This window comes from Tiliqua scincoides, chromosome 2 (assembly GCF_035046505.1).
Source record: "Tiliqua scincoides isolate rTilSci1 chromosome 2, rTilSci1.hap2, whole genome shotgun sequence".
NCBI lineage: Eukaryota > Metazoa > Chordata > Lepidosauria > Squamata > Scincidae > Tiliqua > Tiliqua scincoides.
Window position 1 is genome coordinate 184359542 of NC_089822.1, and position 13028 is coordinate 184372569.

General features: G+C 40.4%; 1 protein-coding gene across 3 annotated transcripts in view; it reads right to left on the bottom strand.

Annotated features, from left to right (window-relative positions):
• Nucleotides 1–1094: 1094 nt before the first annotated feature.
• The window catches only part of RAD50 (RAD50 double strand break repair protein), a 45936-nt gene continuing 34002 nt past the window's right edge, over nucleotides 1095–13028 (bottom strand). For all 3 annotated transcript variants that reach the window (XM_066616423.1, XM_066616422.1, XM_066616420.1), the window contains exons 21-26: nucleotides 11621–11748; nucleotides 7509–7733; nucleotides 4490–4575; nucleotides 3488–3630; nucleotides 1649–1782; nucleotides 1095–1409 (exon numbers count right to left, since the gene is read on the bottom strand). In XM_066616423.1, coding sequence (XP_066472520.1) covers nucleotides 1223–1409; nucleotides 1649–1782; nucleotides 3488–3630; nucleotides 4490–4575; nucleotides 7509–7733; nucleotides 11621–11748 — 903 coding nt within the window. In that variant the 3' untranslated portion in view covers nucleotides 1095–1222. The remainder of the gene's footprint in view (nucleotides 1410–1648; nucleotides 1783–3487; nucleotides 3631–4489; nucleotides 4576–7508; nucleotides 7734–11620; nucleotides 11749–13028) is intronic.

Below are 13028 nucleotides of genomic sequence, written 5' to 3' on the forward strand. Positions count from 1 at the left end.
TCAAACTTTTTTTCCAAATGGAAGCAAAATTTGTTAAAATGAAAAGCATGGTATAAAATAATTTGATACGTGTTGTCCTGCTTCATGTTCAAAAAGCTATTATATTTTTGCCCATGTACAAAGTAGCTTTACTTATGCTTTTAAAATAATTTACTATTTATTTGATTGAAGGCTGTTGAACCTGTGCCTCATTTAAGTCAGTTTATGGCCAGGAACCAGAAGGCTGTTCTGCCAACCCTTCTCTCCCTGTAGCACCTCAAAAAGCATGTCCTGGAAGTGGAGGAATCCTTAGTGAACTGGTTTGTGAAGTCTCCAGCGTGTGAATGGAGCTCTTTTGGATCCTCTCCCTTTCATTTAAGCCAGCACTACAGCCAAGTGGTGTCACTGCCATCACAGGCAAGTGGCAAAGCACTACCTTGCACCACCACTCTTCTAGTTGATTACTGTAATGCAGCGTTTCTCAAAATTTGTTCCCCACTGTACCACTTCACAAGGTTCACCTACTGGATGATGTCATCGCCAGTCACTTCCAGTTTGGGAGGCCAGATGCAACATGACAAACACTGGTAAGATGCTCAGGGTGGTCAGGAGACCTTTTTCAAGTGTGCAGAAAGTACACGCTGGAGCTCTGCCTGCCCAAAAAAGCATCCTACTGCTGCTTGTTATACTGGTCTTGCTGCCAGGCAGCAGGGGTCTGAAGGTCTTATGAGTACAACTGGACACCACCTCAAGAACCACTGGTTGAGCAACACTGCTGGAATGCATCAGTAGTTTGTGTTGTTGGTTTCATAAAGGCCAGAATGTCTTGAGGGTCATCTGTGTTAAGTTCCCCTATCCTGTAACAGACTGTCTGCTATGGCAACTCCATTTAATTTCAAAAGTGCTAGTAACGGGCGTGAGCACATTCTCTCTTGTATAATCTGTATTACAGCATAAGCATCCTCTGTATTACATCTGTATCCTCTGGATGTAATACAACATCCTCTGCATTGTAGCAGCAGTTTTTAGAACAGCAGATTTCTGTGCTCAGTTTTTACTACGTTAAGAGGAGGAAAACACATCAGACTAACAGTTCAACTGTTTTAATAATACCAAACAATATACATTCATCAAAAAAGGCTCTCTCATCATAAGAATATAGCTCCTTTATCCAAAGAATACAGCCTTCCTTTTTACCCCATAATGTCATCAAGCAATCCTGTAACAAAATAATTGGCAATCTCTAATGAACATATGATCCCAAAGATGTGACATTACATTTGACAATCTCTGAACACTGATCAAGGTTCTTCTTGATTCTGTAGAATTTTTCCACATACTCAGAACGACTCAAGAGCTCCACAAAGTCTTCATCATGTGTAATTACTAGAAGCTGAAAGTTGCGCTGCTGGGATCTACTTTTGATTATCCTGCAAAAAGTTACAAATGAAATATATTTTATAAATGAAAGTTCCATCCTAACTTTTGACAATTAGCAAACATACAGCATGACATTCTAGACAATTATTATCCTTCTACTAAAGCCGAAGGGCTGAATTAGAAAAGGGTTCTTAGGAACGGGCCATATTGACCCATGGGCACTACAGTAGTTGCTTATGATAACAGGATCTTTCCCGGGAGCTTCTCAATAAAACTCACAGATACTTACTCCACCAGGGCATGTGCAAGAGACTCAATATTCTCTCGATCAAGGTTTGTGGTGGGCTCATCTAGTGCAAGAATGCCACAGTTGAGACAAAATGATTCTGCTAGAGCAAGACGGATAATGAGGGAAGCAAGAACCTAAAACCAAAAATGAGAGTCCATAAATCCAGTATATTACCTAAAGCATAAAGGATTATAAAGGCCATGTTACTACAGCTTAGTCCAAACACAGATAGGTCTCTAAAATGGCTGAAATCTCTTCCACACAGAAAATGTAATATGTCAGGAAAAAGGGCTCTAGCTTATCTTTTTATCTGACTTGTAAGTTTTCACGGAGAGATGAGAGATCTTTTCTTTGGAGGGGGGGGGGAGATGTGTAGAGAGAAGCACTCAGCCATGTTAGTGTCATCCCTGGTGCCAGCCCTGTCTGAAGTAGCACAACTAGTCAGCAACAACAAGGTTAACTTACTTACTTAATTGTAAAGAAAATGATACTAAAACTGAAAAGATCAATCAACAATGCCATATCTAACTTATCCCTACAATCTTCAGTATGCTCTCAGAATATGCTAAGACACTTTGGCCCAAATCCTCCACTTTCCAGCACTGGTGTAGCTGTACCAGTGGGGCACGTGCTGCATCCTGCAGTTGGGGGGCACTCATGGAGGCCTCCTCAAAGTAAGGAAATGTTTGTTTCCTTACCTAGGAGCTGCATTGCCTTTTTGTTGGTGCTGGAAAGTGGGTTAGGATTGTGCCCTTTGATAGACCAGAGCCAACTAAGGTTGCCAAATGATCATATCACATGATCACTGCAAGCGCACAGAAGTAGTACCCACACTAGAAACATTTGGTTTTGTGCCAGTTTAAATAGACAAGGTCTCCCACAATGACAGAATTCTAGCAGGAGTCTATCAGTTTACAATTGCACTGCAGATACTCTTAAACAATGATGTAAGTCAAGAAGATAATTTGACACTAAGCAAGCAAGCCGTCATGTCTTGTGGCAGGATTATTTTAGGGATTGCTCCTTCCAAACAATCCTGATATTGCCTGGGGGGCCCTCCTGTGTGTGCCATCAGTTTTTGACATTCGACTAAGAGCAACAAGAAGAAGGGCCTTTTCTATAGTGATGCCATAATTATAGAATTCCCTCTCAAGTGGCTTGGACCACTAATATCTTCACTGTTTGAAATGGTCCTCAAGAGGCTATGACTAGATGTAGCTGTTGGTCTTTCTTTGCTAGTTGGTATTTACCAGCCTGAGTACCATGACAGCATTTTCTAAAGTCCCAACACATTTCTCTGAAGGCTGCTGATTGTGAAGCAAGATAACTGGGTGATGGCTACAGAAGGTATCATTTAGAACGCACTGTGAGAGATTCTAGTAGTACTATATCATCTACAAAACCAAATCAGCAATCATGATTCATCAGTAAAAACTCAAGGCTGGGTGGAAATGCTACAGTAATTGTAGGATAACCCTTCCATCAGGTACTATCTGACTATAGTGGGTGTAGAGGCCTTATCTTCTTAGTCAACAGTTCGCTGAACATTTCTAACTGCAACATGGTCATGTAGTTAAAACGTATGAATTAGAGTAGCACCAAATCTGATTTTTTTTAAAGGAAACACTTATTAGAAGCTTACAGCCAAAGTTTAGACAAATAAATACGCATATCCATATCTTTCTTTTACAGCAACAGTAAGGGAGTGATCTCACCCCATACCGACAATGCTCCCTCCTCCTCATAAAGCTAAAACATATTTTAGCTAGCCTTCTATCCAAATCAAAATCCAACATGTCATCCCATGAACGGGCATCAAAACAAAGTGTGGTCACAAACCTTTTGGCCAGCACTGCATCTGCCCCTCATATCCAAGGCAGTGACTCCTTTTATCATTACTACTCTGTAATTGTAACTCCTCCTCCTGTCAGAAGCAGACACGTTCTCATCTGCATCAGACCGAATCTCTATGTATTCAATGTCTACAGTTGCAATAAAAGACAGTTTCATAGTGAGTTACCAATACAATGGATTTGCTGACTTTAAAACAACCTATATGCTGTTGTGGTCCAGCCTAGGGCAAGGGAGCATGATGTGTCACACTCATGTAATCTGCTAAGCAGAGATAGCTATGCAAAGCACAGAAGCCCAGTCCTGTGTAACCTGCACAACCCAAGATATTCTCTTGACAGTCATAAAAGTGCTAAAAATGTCATTTTAAAAAGTGAGTGGGGAGAGTCAGACTGCTAAATCTGGGGCTTAATACTAACATGAATGTTTGCAGGATCCACATAACCATGGTTAACAGCTGCAAACAAAGAGGACGAATAACCAAGATGAACCTTGACAGGAGTGACTGTATGAAATGCATTGAGCAGGAAAAACTAAGATGACTCAAGCTAGAAAAGTCATAGTGCTTGATATAGGAAGGAAATCCAACTCTTCTGCCAGGCTCCAACTTGAAAACCTATTATAAATTTAACAGGGGTCCACTGCTGGTGCCAGGTTGTTGGGGGCCCTGGGGAAAACCCTGCACTGGGGTCCCATGGCATCTCCCTATTCACTCTCTGATGGTGCACTATCTACTACCATTCTCAGTAGTACTGAGGGTACTGGCCTGGCCAAGTCGGCCCTCCACCAGTGACCAACATGATTGGCCTCTGATGCCAACCTTGCAGTTTTCCCTGCTTTCCTCCTTTGCCATCAAAAAATTTAATGACATTCGTGATTGTAGAGCTCTCAATATATTTTTATTTCCCCTCCCCTGAATGTGTATCTAAACATTCAGAATTGTTCAGACTTAAAGTATAAATCAAAACAAGATAAAAACCATTTTTGTACCTTGTCCCCTATAGGTGCTTCGCCAAAGGTCACGAATTATTTTGTTGATTTCTTCCATTTTCATGCTATGAAATGTCATTATTGCTCTAAGACAGAAAATATCAAACAATTATAGTTGACCTCTGCTCATGAAGATCCTTCCATTAGACATCATATCTCTGTACTCAAGTCTGTGCTAAAACAAATGCTAGAATTAATGTCAGTGAGGATCTTTTATAAGCAATTAAACACAAAAATAAAAATTATATATAACATCAGTCACACGACATTTCTCACTGTCAGACAAACCATATATTGTTAACAAAATTAAAAAAAGAATTGCGAGTTGATTATATAAATAATAAATCACCTCCAATTATTGATAAAATTATTCAATTTGTCTTCCTAGTCAGCAAATAAAATACTGCAAATAAGTCTCACGACTTTAGTAATTTTCTAATTGATGATATCACAGAGAATCTTAATGTTCTGCAAACACCACTATGGTTACAGGTAGTATATAAACTACCTGTTCTGAATCTCTCTTTGTACCCATGTGATTTGTACATTAGTGTTACTCATCACAGTTATATATTGTAATTCTTTTAAGGAGCTAAGGGAAATGTATATGGCTCATCCTCTTTTTATTCTCATGTCTGGGGCCATAGACTTACCAAAACACCAGTTTTAAAACATGTTAATGCAACCTTTGATTTTATTTCAATAGAAAGCACAAAAGATTCTTTTAACACAGTAGAGAGACTCTTTTAGTACAAATCCTATTATAGTAAGCTACCCATCATATTGGTCCATCTAGGTCTGTTTTGTCAACACTGACTGACAGAGGCTCTCCAGAGTTTTGGACAGGAATTTTCCAGATATGCCGAGAATCAAACCTAAGACCTTTTGTATGCGGTCTACCAGTGGGCCCCTATGACTTTGTGGTTTACATAGTTAAAAATACAAAGAGCCATTGTGGGCAAGAGATACGATACCAACAAGACAAACTAAAATAAATCCCATGAGTCCTTTGCCAACAATTAAAGCCACAAACTAACATTGATTTTAATTAATTAAATGTGCCTAAGTAGGATAGGAACTAGTAAAATGTTTAATATGGACCAAAGGACATCCAAAAACAAACTTGAAGTTCTGTGCATTTCAATGATCTAATACACTTATGACCTGAAGACCTGGTTTTGTTCTTAAAAACACACACAATAGTGTGTTTTATAGTCATGAGGTAACATACAGGCCATCAAAAACAAGGAGTGGAAAATTCACATATAAAGCCAACGTTTTAAAATGTGCTAAAATGTTACTCCAATGCTAACAGTAAGTCTGCCTCCATGTCAAACTAAACTAGCACAAGACACAAAAAAAATTGTGGATTAACTAACTGGAACATTTTGACTCCAGATCTAGATGCTAGCCACAGTGTAATGTGTGCATGCATACACACAAATAGCTCCTCTGGGCAGGCCTTCGTGTTGATTTCAATTTGGAGAACAACATGCATACATGCATCTGCATCATGCATGCAAAGGTGCTCCCAATATGTCAATCAGTACATTTTATATGGGGAAGCTCCCATGTGCTTTAAACACACCCTTGACCAGACTAAGCATGCATACATTTCTTTATCCTCTGAACTGGAAGGACATACCAGACCTGAAAAGTCAGGACACTGCACACCTTCTGTAACACTATTCCATCTAAAGATGGAAAATGATCACTTGGTCTGAAACTCCTTCAGTCTCCACTGTACCAAGAAAAATTACTTTCATTATTCCTGTTGGTTACATTTAGTCACAGCTTCCGTTATAGTAAAGCATTTTGTAGCAGCTCTCCATTTGATAACATCAACTCTGCTGTAATGTTGAGTCATGGTTTTTTGGATGGCGAACCATGTGGCATATTTTGGTTTCATCAGATAAGACTGAAGAAGCAAATTCTTCTACCTACTTTCTAAATTCTTCTGCTACTTTCTACCTTTACCTAAAACTGAGAAGTCAAGATTTGTCAATGAGTCAACTTATTTGTATTGTAATCCACCTGAACAAAGGTGGAAAAACATCCTATAAAAACATGGTATTACAAATACACTATGTTTTCCAAAAAAGACTTATGTTACAGTTTCTTCCCCTCAGAATGCATATCCATTACAGTTTGGACTTTATGACACTAGTATGACAGATCTTAAGTACTCAATTCTCAGGGCTGGTTTACATGTTATGACTACTGGGTTAATCCTTCTTTAAACTGTTCTAAGTACAGGATTGGCAACCTATATCACGCTACCAAAGTACTTCTTTTTCAAACATATGCAGTGGCAAATCTCCCACTCTGCTACAGTCTCATGTGGACCAATTTATAGAGGTTTCTACATAGAGACTACATTAGCTAAACTATCACTGATTACATCAAAAAAACTGCTGCATTGGAGAGTCATGCTTTACAGATGAACAACTCTGGCATAAGCAGCTAAGTCCAGGACAGTTCTTATTAAATTACTATGGAAAACTAATAATAGGTTAGAACAGGGGTGTCCAAACCCCGGCCCTGGGGCCACTTGTGGCCCTCAACCCTTCTCAGTGTAGCCCTCAGGGAGCCCCCAGTCTCAAATGAGCCTCTGGCCATCCGCAGATTTGTTGGAGCCCACACTGGCCCAACACAACTGCTCTCAGCGTGAGGGCGACTGTTTGACCTCTCGCATGAGCTGTGGGATGAGGGCTCCCTCCACTGCTTGTTGTTTCATGTCTGTGATGCAGTAGCGGCAGCGTAGGAAAGGCCAGCCTTGCTTTGTGCAAGGCCTTTTATAGGCCTTGAGCTATTGCAAGACCTTCATTCATTCATACAAGCTCATCTTTAATATATTCATTTATGTAAATTTATTCAAATTTTAAATGTAAATTAATTCTTTTTCCCCCAGCCCCCAACACAGTGTCAGAGAGACGATGTGGCCCTCCTGCCAAAAACTTTGGACACCCCTGTTATAGCGCAATGAAAGGACTGTCATCATCAATACATTTTTACTTACTGATCGAGTGCTTTGTAGTAAATGTCAAGGTCCTTGTTTGCCAATTCTGTTGTTCTCATTACAATCATCTTTTCTCTGTATTTTTCTTCAGCGTCTTTAAACTGCGAGTCTCTCAGTTCTTTCTTAAACCTAAGGATCTCTTCCTCAAATCCACGCTGGCGACCAAGTGCCAAGCTGTGATTTCTTTTTAAATCTTCTATTTTCACTTCTAAATGCTGTTGGTCCCTGTCAAACAATGGTCAATATACAATTTCATTGTGTTATGTGATTCTAAGCAAGTATTTGTTAATATCTCATTGTCAACTAGAGTCCCCAAAGCAAATCACAATGCTAATAAAATCCACAGACATTGAAAAATTTGCTTAAAGGAAAGTCCATTCAAGCAGGAATAGAAATCTGATGTGTCTTTGCTGGGTTCCCCCCACCCCAGATTCCTTCTGACAGGGCAGTAGGTCTTCCAATGCAATCTTGTCTACTTTCGCATGTCTACTCAGACCTAAGTCCCACTGAGTCCAACTGGACTTATTCCCACACATGTGTAATGTGCAAGACTACAGCCTTGGTTAGCCCTGTAGTGAGAACAGGGACAATTTAGAGATGGAACAGGTGCCTGATGTTATCTTCACTCACTTGTTCTCTTTCCTCAAATAATTAAGAATGAAAAAATACTGCTGAATTTTGGTAGGAGCAGCAAAAGGAAATTTCTTACAATGAATTCCTGTTATCTGTGTCTTTCAGAGGGCATTCCAGAATTTTTGGGTTAGCACTTCCTCCTGGAGTGATAGGCATGGTCTTCAAGTTTAATATACTATCTTCAGGGGCAGGGATTAATCTCACAGAGACCAGATGAGCAGATGTAACCCTTCCAAGCACCAAATGGCAACTTTCGAGTTGAGGTTAACTGCTAGCCTAAGAGAGATCTGCTACCTACAAGAAGTGTCAACAGTCCAGTATTGACAGGTTTATGTTTGAGAACCAAGGCCATCTTAGCAAATGGGGCACCACCAAGTGGCTGGAATTCTGCTGCTGGCTACCTTACTTGAATCTTTGCCATTTGAACTTTGCAAAGCCCTTCAATATGGGTAAGCTTCTGGGGGACTGAAAGGACTGATGTGGTTTTTTTCCTTCCTTGTGAAGAGGAGGCAGTACTTTTTTTTTTGTTCCTTGTTCTGATGAGAATGACATCCAGGAGATCCAGAGAACTGTGAGCTAGCCTGGGTCAACATCCAGTGTTCTGAGCCATACAGTCCTTCTGGCCACCACACTGACTGCCATGGCCTGGATCCTAACTAGATAGCACCAAAGCAACATCTGCTGTAACACTGCTGAAAGGGTTCTCCCACTCAAGCAAATGCCAGTGCTTCCAGTTTTTGTGTCTAAAAGTCATGACCAACACCACAGATGCCCTGCTGAAGGCTGCTTCTACCCATTTGTCACAGGGGTTCTTTCCCATTCAGTTGAGATCCAAGAAACAGCAGGTTTATCATCAGATCCACATGCTGTTAAGCAACTGCTCCAGCTTCACATTAGTGAGAGGTAGGACAATGTCAGCTCTTCAGTACAGAAAAAGCTGTGTGGACTAATTTTTCCCTGTCCTTGTGAGGAACAGGCACACAGCTTGTCCCAGGCTACCCTTATCCCTCCTGACTCCCATTTCCCTCTATATCTCCTGGCCTCTGCTCCTGCTGGGTGCAATCCCCCCCCCTCCTGCATATTGGTACAGATGGGAGAGGAAGGAACAAAGCATTTTTCTGGAACCTTACCCATGAACAGACAGGAAGGTAGTTTGTTCCCTTCTTTGTCCCTTACCCACATTCCCTATCTGGGAGATGGGGACGATGCATACAACTAAATTCCAGCACCAAGTTGTCCCTGTGCTAGGACTGGTCTAGTCTGGGAGAGTAGGATAGGGTGGAGAGGGTGTGTTAATCTTCAAGATTCCAATTAATGCTCTAGAAGGAGGTGCTAACCTGAAAGTTCTGGAATGACCTCCAGATGATGCATGAAAAAGTCACTATTTCCATTTAAACAAACATGGTGACACTGTGTGGTGACAACCTCTGATTAGCAGCAAGCACAGAATCCCCGATTCAAATTACAGTTATCTCAAATAATTGGGGAGAGGTGTTGGGGGAAGAAAGGAGCATGAAATCTTGTAAGAGACACTCTTGATCACCAATCCATGGTTTTGCAATGGGTTCTACAATACCTAAATTGAACTTCTAAGAATTGGGTTACCTGAGATTATACATTACATAAAGTATCATCCTGTGGCTGGTGGATAATGATCCATAACTGAGTCAAGTGCCAACCACATTAACACCATTTTAAAGGTGGTTGGTTTTTGTTTTCAGTAAAGAGTGAGACGGAGGGAAAACACACACAATAGACAGATCAAGAAAAATTTCAGGCAGTTTCAAATCAAATCACAGTTTGTGTGAACCACTGGCTGAACTTCCTAACCAGGCGATCTATGGTTCAGTACTCCTCTGTCTCGAGATACAATGGCCTTTGGAGAATCAATCATTCAAACTACAATTCACTATTACTAAACTACACAATATGCCTATGCATTTGATTTTTCAAATGTACGGTAAATATCAGCTCTGCAGGACACTAATCCAAATTGAAGCCTGGGGGGGGGGATAATAACGTTCTGCCATGCTACAAGGGCTGTGGAGTCAGAAGCCATTTGGTATGCTGTTGGTAAAAGTATACTGACATCGACCTTGATAAAAATCTTAAGAAAATACTATTAACAATTTTGCTACCATGTGAAAATACTCCAGCCCCCTTTGGAAGGAGAAAGGAGCAGAAAAATCACAGATCTGATTATCTGCGATTTTTGGTATCAGCAAGGGGTCCGAGAACAGACCCCTCACGGATACCGAGACCCCACCTGTATACAGCATTTCTGTTACGTGAAAATCCCCTTTTTCCCTTCCAAGTTGTGATTTTTACTAAAATGCAGGCCTAAAACTTCTCTTTCAAGCCACAAAAGGAGTCAAATCTTAAACTCACTCATTTCTCATGTTGTTTGTCAGTCTGGGGAGACTCATTTCCTCTAGAGACACTGGAAATGTCTTTATTGTTTAAGTCAATCACTGAATATGCAAACACCTTAAAGGAGGAGGACTTTGGCAGCAAAGTCTACCATCTATTGTTAATTAAATCACAACCATTAAGCCACCTCCAGACTCAAATCCAGTAGCAACAGGAAGTAAGCTACTCCCCCTCCCCCAGAGTCAAGCTTTGCTGATAACTGAGTTCTGGACCCTTCCACCTTTTCTTTACATACTCCAAGTGTTACTGAGCATGCCCACAGCTCTGGGATACTTCCGGTCAGTTTGGATTGACTTCCAGGTCAAAGACAACTCTTAAGAGAGAACTCAGAGCACATGCGGTCTCTCTCTGATTGCTCTCTTGCGAGAGTGGTCCTGCGGGACTCTTCCTCCAACTGCCCCCCCCGACAGGTAAATATATCGTGCGTCTAAACTTCCCCCCCTTCTTCCCTACCTATCCCTCCCTTCTCCCCCCATCTTTAGTCAGCAACTGGGTTTAGCAGATTAAGGAACCCCTAAAATACCTTCCTACACCCTAACCATTTCTGTTTCCTTTTCGGATGCACCCAAATACATAGCACATGCATCCACCACGAGTTAGGTACACCAGAAAAGTATATACTTATCGATTCTCCATGTGTATTATGTTACCTTTGTGTGTTTTTGCAATAAAAATATAATACTTTGATTGAAAGTTACCTTCCTCCCAGTCTCTTCATTAAGCTAAACAAGGGATTTCTTTGCTCTACGCTGTCTTGTATCCAGCCTATAGTCCCAAAAGTTTCCAGAAGGCTAATATAAATAATTCCCCTAAACAAAGCAGCCTTTTTGGTAACATTATAGACTCAGCACCATTTTTCAATGTAATTAAATTGCTTGTGCTGTAATTGCCACAACAGCCACAGATCTAGAGGAAGAGATAATCTGAGCAAAAAAGAGAAAAATTAATTTGGCCTATAAAACACCTCTATCAAGATGAAGTGAATATGCAAATAATTGAAAAGTAGCCCTTAAGTAATTTTTTTTTTAAATATGAAGATTAGACTATACTTTTTCAGCTGTGGGACCTGCATTTCCCCCATCTCTTTCATGTGGTGCTTTATGTTATCTTCAACTTCTTTTAGATCTTCATTTCTTTTTCTTAAAGTGAGATTATCTTCTAACCACCGCTCCTGAACCTAAATTCAAATATAATGCATTAGTGAGCTATTCGCCACAATTTTGTTCTACTATAGTTTGATAAAAATAGGCTGCAGTTAACAATGGGCATTAAGAATATTTATATGCTGCTTTTCAACAAAAGAAAGTTCACAAAGCTGTTTCTGTACTTACTACACAAAACCTAGCAGTGCTTTCTTGTCAATCACTGCTGTACATTAATTTTAATTGTACTTTTAGCTACCTAAGTCATTTTAACTGAAATCTGAAGTAAATAACATCAAGAACTGATGTGCAATACAATAGTCTACTTCTGAGAAATTATGAACAGTAAAAAGATCATTCAAATCTTACGTACCACCACAGACTTAAGTACACAAGAATACCTTTTTGTCATCTGCTCCAGCTTTCAGGTATCTTTTGTTTGTGGCCAGATTTGATGTCCTATTCATTCTCTGTCTTAAAACAATTTTAAGACATAGAAACAGAGGCTATTACTGCTCAGCAATATATAGGGTGGCCCTCAGTATCCATGGGAGTTCTGTTCCTGGAACTCCTGCAGACAGTGAAATTCATGGATGATTGAATCCATGGGTTTCATGCCCCCAAACGTTCTGAACTCATCTACAGCTGCACTTCAGTCATGTCCAGTTTTTGGCCAAAGTTGCAATTTTTGGCCTTCTGGAACACTCATAAGGTCCTCCAGACCTTATCTGGTCCTCAGGTCCTCCAGATGCAACCAGAGTGCAGCTCCCTTCATCTCTGGAGGATACAGGTTTGACCCATCTGCAGGTTCAGAACCCGGGGATGATCAAATCTGCAGGTTCCAAATTCACTGGTAACAAGGGCTGCCTGTATATGCAGAGAAGAATGAAAAACATTGCAGGTGTTACTGGGTCCAGTAATGTGCCAGCACTGAGCAAGTAACAGAACTAGGATGAGGATTCTTTGATCTGCATTATTGTATTGGGTTGCTTGAAGGTGGTAATAAGCAACAGCTGGATGTTACGCAGATTTGTGTAAGCAAACCGGGCCAGCTCATTTCTCAAATATGAAATGCGTGGGCATGTGATTTTAATTATGTTACTCAACTGTAGTATCTAAAACTAAATAGATGGGCTAACTGGTCAGTTGAAGGTACTTGGTCAATTAAACTGATGATGCCTACAAAAATTAATGTCAGTGGAGAATCTAACATGTCACAGCAGTTTTTGCCAAAAATAGCCCAATAGATATAATATTGCTAAGGAATATTGCTAAGGAAATTCAGCAAAACATTTTTATTATCTGCTCCAACTGA